Source organism: Hyperolius riggenbachi, chromosome 1, assembly GCF_040937935.1.
Source record: "Hyperolius riggenbachi isolate aHypRig1 chromosome 1, aHypRig1.pri, whole genome shotgun sequence".
Lineage (NCBI taxonomy): Eukaryota > Metazoa > Chordata > Amphibia > Anura > Hyperoliidae > Hyperolius > Hyperolius riggenbachi.
Genome location: NC_090646.1, coordinates 460,070,162 through 460,090,521, shown reverse-complemented (window position 1 = coordinate 460,090,521; position 20,360 = coordinate 460,070,162). Strand labels below are relative to the sequence as shown.

Sequence of the window (20,360 nt, the reverse complement as noted above, 5' to 3'; positions counted from 1 at the left end):
CATGTGGGGGACACAGCAAACATGTGGAAGAAGGTGCTCTGGTCAGATGAGACCAAAACTGAACTTTTTGGCCGAAATGCAACACTATGTGTGGTGGAAAACTAACACTGTACATCACTCTGAACACACCATCCCCACGGTCAAATATGGTGGTGGCAGTATCATGTTCTGGGGGTGCATCTCTTCAGCAGGGACATGGAAGCTGGTCAGAGTTGATGGGAAGATGGATGGAGCCAAATACAGGGCAATCTTGGAAGAAAACCTCTTGGAGTCTGCAAAAGACTTGAGACTGGGGCAGAGGTTCACCTTACAGCAGGACAACGACCATAAACATAAAGCCCGGGCAACAATGGAATGGTTTAAAACAAAACATATCCATGTGTTAGAACGGCCCAGTCAAAGTCCAGATCTAAATCTAATCGAAAAAATCTGTGGCAAGATCTGAAAACTGCTGTTCACAAACGCTGTCCATCTAATCTGACTGAGCTGGAGTTGTTTTGCAAAGAAGAATGGGCAAGGATTTCAGTGTCTAGAAGTGCAAAGCTGGTAGAGACATACCCTAAAAGACTGGCAGCTGTAATTGCAGCAAAAGGTGGTTCTACAAAGTATTGACTCAGGGGGCTGAATAATTACACACATCCCACTTTACAGTTATTTATTTGTAAAAAATGTTTGGAATCATGTATGATTTTCGTTCCATTTCTCACATGTATACTACTTTGTATTGGTCTTTCACGTAGAATTCCAATAAAAATGATTCATGTTTGTGGCAGTAATATGACAAAATGTGGAAAACTTCAAGTAGCCGAATACTTTTGCAAGCCACTGTATGTATGTATATATAAATATATATACATAATGTCCCTGATCGGAGTCATGTCCATTCATTGCAGGCACTGCAGTTGGTTTGGAGAAGCTTTGCTTCCCTTTCCCAATCGCTAAAACGGAAAACCGCCCTGTGCTCTTCTGCTTGCAAACTGGGAGGGAGGGAGTTGTGCAGAGCGTAGCAGCCAAGGCCTAGCGCCCTTTATTTGAACAGGCCTAAGCTCTAGTATATTACAATATATAATTTATAGTAATGTACAGACTAACCAGCAAGCTCATGGTGACCCAGAACTCATTGGAGTGTGTAAGGGACTACAATGGTCCAAAAAGCCCCCTTACTAAGATGTTAAGAAAAACACAAGTTTGCTTTCTTAATAGTAATGATGGCACGCACCAAAAGCTCCAGCCTTGCTGTGATGTCGTCCAGAGCAGTTTTTGATAGGAGGAAGGTTTGAGTGATTTTTGGACATGAATTAGTATTTTAGTTTCAGCTCAAAAGAGGAAGTTTTGTGTGTAAGGAAATAACGTCTACAGCTTAAAATGTTTCTGCTGACAAGCCACCTACGCATAGATTTTAAGGCTGTCCTTTCAAAAACATAAAACTACTTAACATCACCATAAAACTATAGTTAAAGGGACACTTAAGTCAAACAAAAAAAATGCGTTTTACTCACCTAGGGCTTCCAATAGCCCGCTGCAGCTGTCCGGTGCCCTCGCCGTCTCCCTCCGATCCTCCTGGCCCCGCCGGCAGCCACTTCCTGTTTCGGTGACAGGAGCTGACAGGCTGGGGACGCGAGTGATTCTTCGCGTTCCTGGCCACAATAGCGCCATCTATGCTGCTATATGGTATATGATATATGCTATAGCAGCATAGATGACGCTATTTTGGCCAGGAACGCGAAGAATCACTCGCGTTCCCAGCCTGTCAGCTCCTGTCACCGAAACAGGAAGTGGCTGCCGGCGGGGCCAGGAGGATCGGCGGGAGACGGCGAGGGCACCGGACAGCTGCAGGGGGCTATTGGAAGCCCCAGGTGAGTAAAACTCATTTTTTTTGTTTGACTTAAGTGTCCCTTTAAAGGAGATTTCCGTTTTAAACTTTCCCCAACCGAGGATGTCTCTGTCAGTACAATAGCCCCCATCATCTTACTAGTATTCACATAAAGCACCAGTTTAGGCATTTTTGTATACACTTAATAAAACACAAAGGATTGAAATGTATTTTTTTTTCAAAAACCTAGTTTTGCATAGCAAAAAAGGAATCGGCCCTGCTTGTACCCATGCATCTGCAAATGCTCCTTTTTATGTTGCCACAGGTGTTTTCCTGTATTTTAAATATTTTACAAATTAGCAAATGCTTGTAAAAAAACAGTGCTGAAATGTGGACAATGCTGTTTATTGCTGTGGGAACTGTATTTGGGCTGTGGACCTTGCTGTACTGTTACTGTGTTTAATATAGCTTACAACTACATTAGTTTTGGCATAGATCTCATGGCATTGCTCTACTTTTTGTAGTGTGAACAGGGCTCTGTTCTTGTCTTAAAGGACAACTGTACCGAGAGGTATGTGGAGGCTGCCATATTTATTTCTTTTTAAACCATACCAGTTGCCTAGAAGCCCTGCTGATCTATTTGGCTGCAGTAGTGTCTGAATAACACCAGAAAGAAACATGCAGGTAATCTTGTCAGATCTAACAATATTGCCAAAAACACCTGATCTGGATATGCTTATTCAAGGTCTATGGCTAATAGAATTAGGAGGCAGAGGATCAGCAGGATAGCCAGGCAACTAGTACTGCTTAAAATGAAATAAATATGGTAGCCTCCACAGACGTCTCGCTACAGTTGTCCTTTAAGCTCATACAATGAAACAGGGCCACCAGGAATTATAAAATACACTAAAAACTGTTTAAAAATGGGAGGTAGTGGTGGACTTAGCTCCCCAAAGAAGACTCAAATTGTATCAGGAAAAAACTTTATTGTATACACTACAAATAGTGCAACGTGTTTAGCAGGCATTTCACCTGCTTCCTCAGGCAATTCATAGGAGCAACTTACAGTATATGTGCTTTCAGCAGGCAAGGCGTCTCTGCCTCTGTTCTTGCCTTAGTGCATCAGTGATCAAAATGCCCTCATAAATGTTAAATAATAATCATAATAATGTTTGCACGGACAGACTCCCTCCCTACTTGTGTGTTATGAAGCTCGTTTTCATTGAAATCTTAATCATGATTCATTGAAAGCTTACAAAGATAAAGAAACAGACAGCATGTGTTATTAAAAAGTACCCAAAATTGTCTCCTATTATGTATATCTCTCCTATTATATTATTACATTGATTCTTCTTTTAGACTTTGTGTGTTGCCTAATAAGTGTTTGCTTTCTGTGACTACCCAAGATTAAATCAATGTCCAGCCCTGAAGAATACATTTAGGATGCTCAGATTCTTTACTAAATGTTGTGTGTTGTGCTAAGTTATGTGGTATTGTTACAGCTACAAAGTCAGCTTGCAGATAGTCATTAGAGCCGAGTTCCAAATCTGCCAAAATGTTACAGATTTCCGAATTTTGTGGATTCAATGTTCACAAATATGCTCACGATGTGTTACAATTTTTGCTTCAAAATTTCGCCCAGAACTTTTGTATTCATCTCTTTTGAGCATGCTCAGTAGTCCTTTTTCACTAATTATGTGAACATTAGAGCCACGAATATCTACTGAGCATGCTCAAGGGATACGTGGGACACTTCTAACCAAAAACGCCAAAGTTGTACGGAATTTTTTTTTTTTTTTTTTTTGCAGATTTTTAACTTGAAAATGCCAAATTTCAATGCAAGAGTTGGAATTTTAAATTCTGCGAAATCCCTGTCAGATGACAATGTAATTCTTTAAAGCGAAATGTACACACTAGTGGTGTAAGGAGCTTTGGGCCCCAGTGTGAGTTTTACATGGGGCCCAAAGCAGTCTATTGATAAGGAGCCCAAAACCTACCAAGGACAGCTGCAGTGTCAGAGAGGTGTATTTAGGTATTGTATTTATTAACAGCATAGCACAAATGCAAATGCTAGTAATATGGATGAAGGAGGGCCCTTATGGTACCCCTCTGGCCCTAGGGCCACGGTGTGCTTGCACCCTCTGCATTCTCTATTGCTACACCACTGGCACACATCTAAGCCTGGAGCACAAACTACAGATATCAGAATTCTACTCAGATATAGAACTGTAGCTAGATTTAGATATTTTTGCTTTACATGTATGCTAATTCCGGTTTTCTTTGCTTTCAGTATTCGGAGTGTGATGCAGAAGTACCTTGAAGAAAGAGGAGAATTGACCTTTGACAAGATTTTCCACCAGAAAATAGGTGAGCTATGTCAAGTCTTTCCCATTGGGACAGCCTCTGCTGTTGACAGATTTTACTGATGAGTTGCAGTGCATTAAATGGAAAACTCTTGTTAAATTGTCATGATGCCAAAACTAACCTTCATGTCACATCACAGAACAAATTAAAGTTCCAGCTGCCCAAGCTGACCCAAGCTAGAAGTGCGAAATTAGCCATAGACATAGGAACAAGTGCATTACAGCGGCACTATGGGTACAACATGTAATGGCAGCCTTCAGGCAGAACTACCCATGTCACCGATATGCACTTTGGAAGTGATCCCATTATTATTTGTATTTAATTTGCAAGTTGAGAGGTTCTTTATATTTACACTGAACAGGGTAGAACTGTGTTTTACATAAACATATGATGATCTTATATATATATATATATATATATATATATATATATATATATATATATATATATATATATATAGTAATTGCGGTATGTTCCACCCAGTAGAAGCTGTTCTCTCCAAAAGAGAAGTAGCCCTCACAGTGGCATTCTCCACAGGTATAGGCAGCTAAATTGACATGCAGGTTTCCTTTTTTTTCTGTAAAACATGAGCTTGGCCCCATCCCTTCTACTGCTCAGGGTTCCTTTTCAGTAGTTTAAATATGATAGGTATCTTTATTAACCAGTAGGGGCTGCTCAAGTATTTTGACTCATTTTACTTTCATTTTTACTTGACTTAATTAGCTTATATCTCTGAGATTACTGATGATGTTGACACTTAGTGCTCACTGAAGCTTATCTCCGATAATGGTCAGCACGGTGGCGTAGTGGTTAGCGCTCTCGCCTTGCATCGCTGGGTCCCCGGTTCGAATCCCAGCCAAGGCACCATCTGCAAGGAGTTTGTATGTTCTCCCCGTGTTTGCGTGGGTTTCCTCTGGGTACTCCGGTTTCCTCCCACATCCCAAAAACATACTGATAAGTTAATTGGCTCACCCCTAAATTGGCCCTAGACTACTATACAGGCACTACACAATACATACATAGACATATGATAATAGTAGGGATTAGATTGTGAGCTCCTTTGAGGGACAGTTCGTGACAATATATATACACTGTACAGCGCTGCGTAAGATGTCGACGCTATATAAATACTAAATAATAATAATAATCATGTATTTTTATATCCTACATAAGCTCAGTTTCTGTTGGCCAGGTTTGTGATAAGTTTGTTAACAGTTAGTTAGCTGGTTTCCCAAGTACTGGCCTCTGTTCTACCCTTTTTACAAATAAAGGAGGTTCTGGGTACATTCATATGGATGGCTTGTGTTTGTATAGAGTGCTTTCAGATGTTTTGGCTTTGGCCTACATGCTAGAAAGATATGGGTAGGTTCACTGGACTAGGCCCAACATTTTTGTAATGTGAAAGTCTACAGCTTGGACATTGGAACTTGTATCATGTTTTCAGCTACTAAAGCAAACTAGAGCTATCAATAAAGCTCAATGTTTAATTCTCTAGGGAAATTAAAACAAGAAACCTGTTTCATTGATTACTTGTAGGTCATGAAGCACATTTTTTTACTGAGCTAACGTTACAGCATCTTGGATAACCTCAAGCAGAGTTGATATGAATTCAGCTAACCATACATGTTTGGATAACTACCCAGTCTGGCTAATATTGCTCAATATCAGTCAGATTTCAGCTGAAGTTCAACTCAGAATTGCTTAGGCTGGGTTCACACTTGTCTGCTTGTCGTGCGAATTTTCTGCACAGAAAAACACATTTGAACTTGGAACTCAAGTTTATCAGTGGGCTAGGTTACACCTGTTTTTCGTGTGCAGAAAAAAAATCCTGCAGAACAATTCTGCACATTTTGTGCATTTTTACTATGAATTACATTATCTGCTTTGAAAAACTCATGCATTTTTCTGCATACAAAGGAACATGGTCTGCATGCAGAAAAATGCGCACAGAAAACTGAAAGCTAAGTGTGACTCCTGCCTTAAACTGATGCCTGCATTATACTTGATGCTATGCACAGGTCAATCCCCTCTTGTTTTCCTTTTGTGTGCTCGACAGCCGCAGTATTCACTAATGCAAGCAACCTTTTGATCAATAAATTGTCTGAAATTGATCGGAAGGTTATCCGTTAGATCTACTGAGGTCATTAAATGAAACTGTTTGGCTACATTTAGAAAGCAAGTAGAAATTAAGTTGTGTTGTATTTGTAAGTTATGTTGACAGTTTTGGGTTCTTTGAATTCCGAACCCTAGTCCTTGTTCTGAATTCTTCCCATCAGAATCTGCATGCGGACAACGACAGTAAAGTAAACAACAGTAAATCAGGAATTCCTGGCCGCACTCCCCTCTTGTCATCTGAAGTGTATAACGGTCAGTCCACCACCGCACCAGGCAGGACCACCAATTGTAGAACCAGAAAGCTTTCTGGTTCTACTACTCACCTTGTTAAGTATTCACTTTTTCCGCCAAAAATCATTTGAGTCCTTGCTACTGTGCATGTGCGAGCCATCAACAAGCTCTTGTAGATGGTTTTGCGGAGGGGAACAGGGGAAGCCTAATGGGCACTTTTTTCCTACGGGTTTGCTTTAAAGATGTGGCATCATATTCTTTGGTAGTGAGAAACAGAAAGTTTTATTCTTGGCACAACCAGTTTTTATTATGCTTCTGTCTTTTTAATTTCAGCACATTCATACATTTGTTTTTCCTGGATTTATAAACTTTATGCTCTTTCAGAGAGATTCCAGGGAAAATTTGGACAAGAATAGGCTTGTTGCTTATTACATTTGGATGGTGTCCCAGTAATGCCATGGAACTAAAATTAATCATAGACTTCTGTGTGTTTTTTTTTTTTTTTACTGTGAGCGCCCGGAAAAGAAGATCCAGAGTTAATCAGCTGGTTTTATTGAAGTAATCCATCTTATCGATTTATTTGTGCAATATCTGGATCATGCTGACCGCGCTCTAGGCAGCTTGAGAAAAGCCATACATTTCATTTAGCCTGTTGGGAAAACAAAATGTCCTACGTTTGATAAATAAGCAACGATTCAGAAACAAGTATGAACGTGCTTGGCTTAGATGTTAGAGGAATGTTGTTGGTAAGGTGATAAGCTCAGGCTTTATAGGTGGCAGAAGACTGCGTAGAAACTCACAGCACAGACAGCAGAGCCTCATTATCGTGATTTTCCATACTTGGCACTCTTAAATGCAATTGAGATTTGAATGGCTGCATTTTTTGGTGCCCATGTATTCCATATTTTGCACATGCCATTTATAGTTTCTCATATCCTTTGTTACCGATTTAGTTTTTATATTATACCTCTAGACAAAAATGACATACATGAGGCTTTTTTTTCTTGCATCCTGCACATGCTAGTTGATGACAACGACCACCTCTGCTCAGAAACTATCATGTGTACAGCAGCCCATGATGACACCTCTGCCTGCAATCAACCTGGCGGATCAATTCTGCTGAGTGCTGGCCAAGAGCATTGTTCTCCCCTCTCACCCCTCCTGCCACTCAAAGTTGCTTGCCGCGCCGTTGGCCCTTTGTCCTTTGCCTCCCAGCATAGCAACAGAATACTTCTAGCGGCTAGTGACGTTTCTGTACAGCCTCAGCCCTGCAATGTCGACTGAGGGATCAGGCCCTTATCCACGCTGCGCAAAATGCCTCATCCATGTGTACAAGGCTTCAATCTTATGCATTTACACAACCCAGGTAATCATATTCAGGTGGACATGTTTAACCCACAGGCAGATTTCTGCTATCTAGATCAAGATACCATTTGACTATACAAATATAAAGGTGGCTATACATTGGCAGATGGGGCAACAGATCTATTCATCTTCTGAATCTTAACAGAGCGTGATCTATTGTTACCATGCAGATTTCCAATAGATTTCAGCAGGAGCAGAAGTAATGGAGATCTGTGGAGCAGCCTCCGCCTGCTGGACCCCTGGAATCGCTGCCATTTTTGTAAACCCCTGGGCTCTGCAGTCATCTGTGTGCCGGCGCTGCTCCTCCTGTGTCCTGCCTCTTTCTCCATTTCTGCCGGGGACGCATCCCATGACACCCCTCTGCATGTACTGATGTTAAAGGGAACCTTAACTGAACGGGGGGTAAAGAGTTTTACTTACCTGGGGCTATTACCAGCCCCCTGCAGCAGTCTTGTGCCCTCGGCGCCGCTCTGGAATCCTCTGGTCCCCCGCTGTCACTTAGTTTCGTTTTTGACGACTCACCAGTCGCCGGCCGCCATGCGTATTATTGGACGCATTCACCAATGCAATTAGCGCTATTGCGGACCGCAACGCATACAAAAATACGCGTTGACACATATCTACGCGTGCGGAATGCGGCAACGCGTATTTTTGTACGCGTTGCGGTCCGCAATAGCGCTAATTGCATTGGTGAATGCGTCCAATAATACGCATGGCGGCCAGCGACTGGTGAGTCGTCAAAAACGAAACTAAGTGACAGCGGGGGACCAGAGGATTCCAGAGCGGCGCCGAGGGCACAGGACTGCTGCAGGGGGCTGGTAATAGCCCCAGGTAAGTAAAACTCTTTACCCCCCGTTCAGTTAAGGTTCCCTTTAAGTACGTGTGGCGGGGTCACAGGGTACAGGCACCCCCATGGCAATGGAGAAAGAGGCAGGACACAGGAGGAGCAGCACTGGTGGGCAGGTAAGCCTTTTCACTATTAATAGTAGATAAAAGTGAAAATACATGTTGATCAGAGTGGATTTTGGTCACCTTCGCAGCTATTGGCAGACCCACAGCCAGTGGAGGAGGGCAGCGTTGTATAGTTTGAAAAGGCAGTTAAGCCTGCAACACTCTGCACAACCCAGGGACTACACATTTTACATTGGGGTAAGACTGGCCGAGGGAGGGTAATCTGGAAATCGGTTGTCACTACTGTCGTGCACCTAACTGAGCCCTTTTGAGCAAGAATTTTCCAGCATTCAGTATTTCAAACGATTTTGGATGGAAATTAATCAAAACTACAATCAGGTGGCATCGATCTGTAGCAAATTTGATTATTATCCTTGAATCTGCTGGAGATTGATGCTGCAAATTGAGTGATGTATGGGCACCTAAGACTAGACCTCGCTGTTGTCTAATTCAGCTTTTGTGTGTGCTTTAATCTGCTTCCGGTTTATGACAGTTGTCCTGTATGTCGGTTGCATTGCAGATCTTTTTAATAACCATTTGTGGTTGATGTGCAGTAATACAGCTATGCAGTGGTGCCACGGACATGTCCATGAAACAATTCCTTTGTGCAAGAAATACAACTGTTTACCATCTCTCATGAGTTTTCTTTATCTCTGCTCTGCTCAATCTGTGTTTTGTGGTTCACTTTCCTTAGAGGAATGTCCTGTAGTATAATATTTATATCCTCTGTACAGCTCTAGGAAAAAAACCCTGTAAGTCTCTATATAATACAATGGAGCAGTGAGAGTGGTGTACTCGTGCCTTTCTCATACACAGGGCTTTCTGTGCTCACAGTTCCGACACCAAACCTGTAATTATTGTAGGTCCCCATAGTGGCTTTTTTCTCCTTTTTTTTACAGTTACAAAAAAAGACTGTGCAGTCATTCTTTAACTCAGCGGCCTACTGCAGTGTGAATGTTAAATATTGCTCTCCACGGAAACCTGTCATACCTCAGTGCGCAATTTGGATGCCATTTTCCAGTTGTTGTTTTCTTTGGTTAATAATTAACTTGTCGTGATCCCCTTGTAGTCGATGGTGCCAGCTGGTGTGATCCCTCCTAGCGATAAGAGTGCAGCTTAGCACTGGCTGTAGGCTTTCACCGAGCTTCTGTTTACTTAGATAGACTGAAGACAGAAGGTAATTTTCGCAGTCCTACCAGTGACTGTGCTTTATTATTCTACATTTTGTGTTATTCAGCTGCATACAGAGATTTACCCTCCGTCCACTCACTCTTTAGTTGTCTTTGTCTGTTAATAATGTACAATATAGCAAGTCTGACAGTTGTACCTTCAGCTCCACAAGAAGAGAGAAAGAAAAGATAGATTATTAGAGCACACGTGTCAAACTCTGGTTTGCAGGCCATATGTGGCCTACAAAGCCATCAGGTTTAGCCTGCAAGTGCTTTCCCCACTTTGCATTATGTTTGGCCCTCTTTAGACCACCAGGAGAGCTATATTGGAGGTGAAGCACTAGATCACCAGGGAAGTCATATGGGGAGGGAGGAGGGAAAAATAGACACCAGGGAGTCTAGGATAAGGAGGGTGTCACTAGACGCCAGGAAACTGTATGGCAGGGTGCCTCGGAGGGTCACTAGACACCAGGGAACTGTATGGGGAGGGGGCCACTAGACACCCTGAAACTGTATAAAGGAGAGAGAGAGGACCACTAAACATCAGGGAACTATATGAGAGAGGGGGGAGCACTAAGGGGGAAACAAAACCGAGAAAAGGTGAGCACTAATTAAACTATTCAGGAAGATAAGAACGTTAATATGAAAACATATTTCACTAATTTCACAATATCATTATGTAGTAATTATAAATGGTTAATAAGATATTAAAGCAGCAGGGCAGACATACTATGCCAGGAAAAAACAAACACATATATAAGTAGATAAATACTTGATATACTTACATAACAGATACAGTGGTTTGCAAAAGTATTCGGCCCCCTTGAAGTTTTCCACATTTTGTCATATTACTGCCACAAATATGAATAAATGTTATTGGAATTCCACGTGAAAGGCCAATACAAAGTGGTGTACACGTGAGTGGTGGAATGAAAATCATACATGATTCCAAACATTTTTTACAAATAAGTAACTACAAATTGAGGTGTGCGTAATTATTCAGAGTCAATACTTTGTAGAACCACCTTTTTCTGCAATTACTGCTGCCAGTCTTTTAGGGTATGTCTCTACCAGCTTTGCACATCTAGAGACTGAAATCCTTGTCCATTCTCCTTTGCAAAACAGCTCCAGCTCAGTCAGATTAGATGGACAGCGTTTGTGAACAGCAGTTTTCAGATCTTGCCACAGATTCTCGATTGGATTTAGATCTGGACTTTGACTGGGCCATTCTAACACATGGATAGGTTTTGTTTTAAACCATTCCATTGTTGCCCTGGCTTTATGTTTAGGGCCAATCAAGGAGGACCAGGAATGTGGGAGGGGAGATGACAAGCTTCCCTTTCTTCCTCTGGTCGGCGATGGTGAGAGAATAAAGCCTGGCTGACTGAGATAAGATAATAACAGCAGAGACATTTCTGAATAGATTGGAGTGTTTGTAAAACAGCGTGAGATTCCTGGCAGCATTATAAACACAGTGCAGTGTTTAAATGGAATTTGATTTTGTGGCTGACAATCCCTCTTTAATGGTTTTGAGCGGATACATATTTTATGTTCATTTTATGCAGCTTGGACTTGCACCTTGCTTGTCAGTATAATAAAAATGCTATTTGTATCACATCTTTTACCAGTTTTCCCTGCACTGCAACAATCCCTTAAATACTGAATGTAATAATACCACATGATTCCTTGAAAAAACAAATGAAATACTGCGCGAGGTAAAAATATGTGTGGTCATGCAATTTTTCAAAAAAATGTATAAACTATTACTGCATGTGTCTTAGGCCCTGTTCACATTGGACAGTTGCGTTGCATAATAATGCTGCATGTTAACTCCCTTCCCATGCAATTCTATGGGCCTTTTCACAGTAACGGATCACGTAATTCTAACTGGCTGCGTGCAGGCTTTGTATTAAAGTCAATGCTCAGTCTCCTTCGCAGTTCACACACATTATGCGTTATGCAACTGACCAGTGAAAACGCAAAAAAAATTAATTTATCGCATAAGATAAATTGCAGTAGCAAATATGGAATTTTTACTGAACAGGGAGTTTACTTACCGTACTTTACTAGTCTTTCACAAGCATGTCTGAGACGCTGGAATAAATTGAGTGGTTTTCCACTGTGTTTTTGCAAATATAAATAATAATTCCCATAATAATGTCTAAATGTCAGTAAGGCCTGGGGCACACTGAGCGGATTTGGATGTGATCCGCCGGCCGCATCCGCCTGCAAATCCGCTTGGCTAATGTATTTCAATGGGCTAGTGCACACCGATGGTTTGAGGTTTTTTGCTAAAACCTCAAACCGCCGGTGTGCACCACACATTGAAATACAATAGCCAAGCGTTTTCACTGGCTGATGCGGCTTGCGGATCGCATACAAAATCCGCTCGGTGTGCGCCTGGCCAAATATCGTCTCTCTGCTCCCAAAACCGCTAGCGTTTTGACGATCTGCTAGCGGTTTTGGTGTGCACTGGGCCTAAGACCCACACAAATGTGATATTTATTTTGTCGTAGATCTAATTTATTGATTGGAAAAATCTACCTGTGGTATCCAATTTAGGTTAATTTTACATGGTTAGCCTTGTATTATTGCCTTGGCTTTTTTAATTGGCATGGTATAATATCAAAATTATTTCACTTTGCATTAAGGTGGACCTCTCACTCAGAAACTGAACTTTGCACAAGCCATTATCAGGCAGCATCACTAGATGTTAGCCATCGATTCCCCCGTTTTTATCTTTTTTCTGCATTTTAGGTTGTAGTTGGTAGATCGGTTATTAGAGATCGCACTTTACCATGTTTTGATGACTGGTTTGTACGAAGGGCTAAAAACTGCTACAGTGACATTTTTTTCCCCTCTTAATGCGCTTGGTGTTTTGCCTAACCTCTGCTCTCCATTCCTTTTGTTCCATGGGTAATTCATTTTGTGACTTTCCAGCGTAGAAAGAATGTCATAGCTATCAGGCAGCCGGTAATTGTACTTTAATATTTTGCAAGGGAATGATTTCCTGTTGGTTGGCTATTTAAAGCACCACCCTGTCTGTCTGTGAAAAGGGCATGGCTGATTTTAAAGCAAGGCCAGCTTTGAAGCCATCTAAATCCGTCAGAGATGTTGGAGGTCTGTATTAACTCAGTGGTGTGACATTAATTCTTTGTGCTTGCCAAGGATTGCTGTTTGCATTCTGGCACAGAGACTCAGGAATGTTATCATGGATTGGAAAGGCCATGCACTTAGCAACGTCATTTTGATATTTTTATTAATGCATCGACTGTTTCTCTTGCCGTACTCTCATTTTTTTTAAAAGAAAGAATAGGTTTTTTTTTCTGCTTCTCTTATACAAATACTGCTGCATTTTCAAGCCACCTCAGGTTTCTGGATATTTTTTTGTCTCTCCTGTTTTTTTCTTAATGCTAGTGGTCTGAAAGTCAGCATTTCTACTTAGCTCTAAAAGAATCCTTACAGCCCTAAAGCTACTATCCCAGGAAAAAATTGTAGCAGAACATCACTGAAATGGTTAAACAAAGCACTTTGTCCTGCTATTCAGCTTCAAATCCGCATCCAAACTGGAGATAACAGTATCTTTTTTTTACTTGTTAAACACAAATGTATCAACACTGGAATGTAAACAAACACTCTCTGAAAAGCTGTCTCTGCTTTAGGCACACACAGAGTCCAGAAAAGCCAGCAGGCTGAGACTAGGTGTTCTGCTTCTGCAGTGGAGACAGTGGATACAGGGAAAAATGGACATGTCTGAACGGATTGTATCCATAAGATAGGTGTTATGGATGACATGTCCATTTATTCGCTTGTCTTTATTGCAGACAGTGGTCCAATTTCATGTACAGTGTGAACCTTGGGAAGAATTGTTGCATCGGCGTAAACTTTGGCCGTAGCTTACAGTAGACATTGTGCACGATTATCCTGCATGCACAATTGCCAGGGATCAGTCTGCAGATCTCTGGCGACACCTGTGCGCACACTGAAAAGTTGCCTGACATGATCAGCAAAGTCGCATGTGTGAACAGACCTTTGCTTCTACAGCAGAGTATGTGCTGAAGTACTGATAAGGATGTGCACAGGGAAGATAAGTAGTTTAATGGGACACTTTACAAGTGGAGAAGGCAGAGCAATATTGTAGGTGTAGCGATGATTTAGAGATCTGTAAAGGGGCATTTTACAAACTCCTAAGCCAATGTTTATTTACAGCAGAAGAACATTTATCCAACTGTTATCATCATAAACAGGCAGACTGCAGCTAGATAACCATCAGTAACCGCCTGGTTCCCACTTGCTCCTGGTCAGCGGGAGCGAGCTATGTAATGTCCACTTCGATGGTCCGGCTGTAGCCTGGACAGATGCGTTACCACCATAGGCTTTATGGGGGAATGCACCCGCTTGCTTGGGATTATCATGGACTGCACAGAAGTGTGGTCCGCTCACTGCAATGGATCCCATGGACCCATTACAGGCTGACAAGTGTGAAATAGGAGGCTGTCCGTTTAGCAATGAGCGGAGAACAGACAAACAAATGTCTGTTCTCTGCTCAAATGGGAACAGAGCCTCACGCCTGGAACCCACTAGAAAGCCAAAGCGCTATCGCTAGCAATTTGTGATAGCGTTTTGGGGAATGTTTTCCCTGCTCATATACAATTCGTTCGAATGGAAACATTCCCAAAATGCTGCATGTCCTGCAATTGCGATTTGCTTAGTCGCAATCGCTCTAGTGGAATCTGTCCCATCCGTTTACATTGACAGAGCGTTTAGGGAAATTGCTAGTGATTGAAAGCGCTCCCTAAACGCTAAAAAAAAACAAAACACTCTAGTGGTTTCCAGGCCTCACTTTGTTTACTGGGCAGTACATGCCAGTAACTTACAAGGGGTCTAACACTCCACCTGATAACTGGCCACTTCAGTCACTTTGATTAAATCTGCCTTTCAACTATTGCCCTAAATTTTGTTGATTCTAAACAGTTTAGCGATCGGACACATTGGAAAATGTATTCAAGGGAAACTGGGAGTGGAGAGCATTGCATTGAGCATTGCATTGAGCAGTACAATTATTTCAGTTCGATTAATGCTAGATGGATTTCTACTGAGGTCTCTATAGAGACTGAACATGCTGTATAGGGAAGGAGTGTATCAGTATCTAATCGAATTCCAGTGGCATGGGGATCAATTGTTTTGGTATATCAGGTCGTAATGAACTTGTGTATGCCCAAATTAAGATTAAAGCTGGCCATACAACTATTGATTTTTACATTCAAAACCAACTGATTTATCCACTTTGACCTATTGCCACACCATATCTGAACAACTCTTTGCAGCTCACTGATTAAAAATCTGATTAGTCATGTTGGTAAATTTTTGTGTGATCAGGTGGCGAGAGTGCTGGCAGGAGGATTAATGGCAGCACACAAATTGAAGTATAATGCTTGCAGTTCTGATGCTTGGTAGATTTCTGAGAAAATCTCTTGAGACTATGCATGCCATGTAGGATAGGAATCCATCACTATCCAATCACATTCCAACTTTCTAGGGATCGATTGGCTTGGCAAATCTGGCCGTAGCCAATCTGTGTATGGCCTGCCTAATAATACAAACGTATTGAATTGTTGACCAAGGGGCTATTTTAACCACACATCGCTAAAAGTACACTAACACTTTGACAATCAATTCAGATTTCCTGTTCAGAAGCCAATTCTGCAGCATGGCTATGAAAGGGTTAAACAGAATTTTTAGAAGGAACTGGAGTCTTTTGAAGCTTTAGTTTTTGAGGCAGCAGTGAATTATTTATGTATTAATGTATTTAAGCACACAAGACATTACAGTTGTAATTTTCATAATTGCATTAATGCTTTAGCACATTGACATTCTACCACAGAATCTGTTGCCTGGTAATCTTGCTCAGGCGTGGCAGACTATGGACTAAAGGTGGGTACACACATCAGATAAAAGTCTTTGGAAAATGAAAGATCACAGACCAATTTTACCCCCTTCAATGTAGTATGAGAGCCATACCTTTACAGTCTATTCTATTGAGCTGAACTCCCCATCAGATAAAAATCTTTGCAAGATGCTGTACACAAAGATGCTGTACACATGCAACAGATCAGTATCTGCAAAAGATCTGTTCCTGCAAAATGCATTCATAGTCTGATATCTGCAGATCTCATACACGCCTTGTTTAATGGACATTCATCTGCAGATCGTACAATTATCTGCAGATCTGAAGATCCATCCTGGTCGATCTGATCTGCAGATGATAGACCATTAAACAAGGTGTGTATGAGATCTGCAGATATCATAGACTATGAATGCATTTTGCAGGAACAGATCTTTTTGCAGGAACGGATCTTTCGCAGATACTGATCTGCATCTTGCAAATATTTTTATCTGATGGATATGGACATATCAAATATCTTATATTGCTTTGCTTGTGCTTGCATGTGAAGAAGTGACTTTGCAGGACCTTTTTTTTGCTAGGCATCCACCAAGCCATGCACTGTAGTGTTTGGGATGTATGTTTAGTTGCACATCAGTTCTGACCACATTGCAGAGCTGTATGAGGCATTATAGTGCTCATTACATAGCTCTGTTTACCATGAACGTACTGAATTCTTGTAAAGTTCATTCCAAGATGTAAATATTTTCCTTTCCTTTCTTTTCAAAGAGGGAATTGAGAATTTGTGTTGGCTTTTTGCAAGAATAAGCCCATTAAAGTGGACTCGGACTCTTGCACAGGACAGAAGGAAAACAGAGAAATGCACCCTGTGTGTATTTAGAGAGTTTAGGCTGTCTAATTCCCCCTCATTTGTGTCTAATCACAAGTTGTAATTTGATCCTCACCTGTGTCACATGACTGCCTATGGCAGATAAGCCCATTTGAAAGTACAGGCTATAAACAATATGTCTGCTTCCATGAATCAGGAAGTAGAAACTGTGCACATTTATTTTAGGATTTGTATCAGCTGTAACAAATGCATGGTTTTTTTTTGTTTTGTTTTTTTGTTTTGTTTAAAGGTTATTATGCCGTTGTGTATGTTTTAGAGCAGAGAGGAGTTCTGAGTTCAAGTCCACTTTAATGGAAGAGTCCATGTGACTGATTTTATTTGGTTTTGTGAATATTTTTTATAAACTGGATTAATAATTCATTTTTATTTATAAATTCCATCCTCTTCCGTAGCGCGGTGTATAGTACAAAACAAATAGTGGGCAGCATAGATACAGGAAACGTTCAAAACTCTGTACAATCAGGACATCCAGCAATACTTATATAGTTTATCACCAATATTTTTACATATATATGATGAATTACAGCAGGATAAGAAACACTAGGGAGAAGTCCTTGCCATTGTGATCTTACAGTCTATAGGGTAGTGGGTTGGAGACATTAGATATGGAGACACAGGGGTTAGCTGGTGAGTCAGTTAATATCAAATGCTGCCTAGGCCTGTCTGAACAGGTGTGTTTTGAGAGCACATATGAAGGTTTCCAGGTTGGATCATGACACACAAGCTCTGGGAGAGCATTCCAAAGGAGAGGTGATTCTCCTGAGAATGCCTGGATGCTGGAGTGAGAGGAGGTCACTAAGCTAGAGGACAAGAGTTATTTAGAGTCTGAAGGGTCCTTAATTGGCACATTGAACATGTACGAGACATTAGCTATAAGGTGGCTCGGCTCTGCTACAAGACGCGCATTAGAAAAGTAAAGAGTGCGAAACTGAAAGAGAAAAATAGACGAATAGAAAGAGGAGCAATAGAAAAAGATGAAAAAAGGCAGTGAAAATATAGTGCCTGATAGTTGAATACCAAACAAATATGTGAAACACAGCAGGCCTTTCATTTGTACGTATTCACCCTGATTGGCTACACCTGTAAAATGTTTGTTTAGGTTTTTCGTTTCAGTCTTTCACTTGCGTATGCATGCCCTCCTCAACTATGAAATCCATGCTGAAATCCCATTTATAGGTGCCGGTGTTAAGATTTTTGTTTAACTTGCTTGCACCTCCTCATGTGGTCTATTTCTTTTGTTCCATCCCTCTTGACACTATACCCCAGAAACCTTCCTGGCTTTGAAGTAGGAAGAAACTTATTCAGGTTTTGGATTGGAGCGGCATTATGGCCATGTTGCTCAGGCAACTGAGCTGCTGGCAACTAGTCACTGATCATAGCAACCAGATGTTTCGATTGGGCAGTAGTCCAAGTCACTACTTGCTATGGTTCCCAGCTCCATTAAAATGTATTGATGCCAAATTATCACCACCAATTACTAGTGTGAAGTGGACTTTCATAGCTGCATCCCTCTGTGCACAGCCGCCCTCTCTGTTTCTTGCCTCCACACCATCTCCCTTACTGCACATGCTTAGGCAATTGTACTTCAAATCTTCACATCTGAAACACTTGTACAAAGTTGCTTTTGTGCCTTAAATTACAAGGTAAATTGAGTAAAAATATCCCTTTGGCTTGGCAAGGGTTCCCTTTGAGGTTTAACATATGATTCACAAAGCATTTAGTCTAAAGGAAAGATTATTTTTGTATTATTGATTCTAGTGATAAACAAAATATCCTCCAAGCCTGCTACATTTTTTCAACCAGGAGGCTAGCTGATTACTAAATAATTAACACAGTGCTCATTTAACTGGATCATTTTTTAGAAGCTTCTGTCTGCTAATCCCATCTTTTGCCTGTGGAACTTATTAGAATATTAGGGAAATGTTTTGTTCTTTGCTGGTGGATTGCCTTGATTTTAGAACACTTTGCAACCTCACTAGATAAACATCCCACAGAAAGCTCCATACTCCCTACTAACATTTTTTACAGTCCTGTAGTAGCTTTCAGGTGCCTCTTGTCTGATTTCTGGAGGCCGACTTCTGCATCAGCTCAGTCACCTGGTCTTACGTATTACCTTTTAGGATAGGAGTGTGCATTTTGCCATTCCTCTTCCCTTCTGCTGTTGTCAATAGTAGTAGGGTGTGGATACAAGATCCATTTGCTATTTCTGCTGTTGCTTTTGGGGTGGTGGGTAAAAGCAACACGAACACATGAATTGGCCGCCGGGAGACTTGGGCGCAGCACATAGCCAGTATATGGCTTATCCTGCTGCTGAACAAGTTCCAGGCGGCATAAATACTATTCCTCGTCCACGTGGATAGTGGAGAATTAAATAATTCTGCTTCCAGCTATTGCTGGAGGCTGAATTATAGTGTTTTAAGAGCAATTTCAGCTCCGTCTTCTGAAGGAGCCTAAGTTACTTACAGTGCGCTGTCTATGGTGGCGCCAGCTGCGCCCAAATCTCCTGCTCAGTTATTACAGCGCTCGAAAAGCAACAATCACCCTCTGTCCATTGTTTTTGCATGGGTAGAGGTTGAGGCCTGGAGTATGGTGGAATTGTCCGGATAGACATGTTTCTGGTTAGTGCTGGGAAAGGGTGGGAACCCTTTTGCTCTGCTCAAAGGACAATCATGTGACCAACCAAGTTCAGTCCCCCAATTTGCTAGCATGACTGGATTTGGGTTGTGTAGGAAGGATTGGTCAGCTGGATAGCGTACTGGTAATTCTGTTGCCTTTGAGGTGGGATTTGAGCCCTTTGACAAGGGTTAGAATCCTGCCTGAAGACAGTACATAGAACAATAAGGAATCTTCGGGCAAGGTTCCCTAAGGATCCTGGTCGCTTGTGGAGCGCTTCTTAAAGCGGATCTGAGATGAAAAACTAACTATAACAAGTAACTTGTCTATATATATTATCTAAAGTTTAGATGGTTTACACAGCAAATCTAGAACAGCTTTAATAGAATATGATAATTTATTCCTGTGATACAATGACAGCAGACATGTTGTTTGTAAACATTACACAGAGGCAAGCTAATCTGTATCTTGAGCAAAAAAAAAAACCTAATCCCCCTCATCCTCCCTCCTCCTCTTTGCCTCTGAAACCTCTGGCTAGTAATACCTCCCCCTCCTCCTGCCCAGACTGAGCTCCCATGAGCCCTTGCTACTGTCTGAGAGAGCCTTGGCTCTCTGAAAACCTGTGGGCGTGGCTTGGTTAGTTTATAGGGAATTAAAGTATTAAAACAAAAACAAAAAAGTATTTGGCTTGAGGAATGCCCTATAAACAATAGGAAAGGAACACAATTATGCAATGTGTAAAAGTTCATCTCGGATCCACTTTAAGTGGCTGCAGCTCTGGCGCTTTGAGTCCGCAAGGAGAAAAGTGTGATATAAATATTCTGTGTGTTGTCTTGCCTAAATTGTATGCAGCTTGAACTTATACCAATCACAGTTAAAAGGAAGGTACTATGATTGGTCCAGTTTTAATCCAAATACAACCTACATGAAATTAGGATGCAAGAA

At 41.4% G+C, this 20,360-nt stretch overlaps 1 protein-coding gene across 5 annotated transcripts in view; it reads left to right on the top strand.

The window, feature by feature from the left end:
* The window catches only part of GRK3 (G protein-coupled receptor kinase 3), a 377,292-nt gene that overhangs the window by 133,701 nt on the left and 223,231 nt on the right, over window positions 1-20,360 (top strand). For all 5 annotated transcript variants that reach the window (XM_068239010.1, XM_068239034.1, XM_068239019.1 and 2 more), the window contains exon 2: window positions 4,104-4,180. In XM_068239010.1, the coding sequence (XP_068095111.1) occupies window positions 4,104-4,180 (77 nt within the window). The remainder of the gene's footprint in view (window positions 1-4,103; window positions 4,181-20,360) is intronic.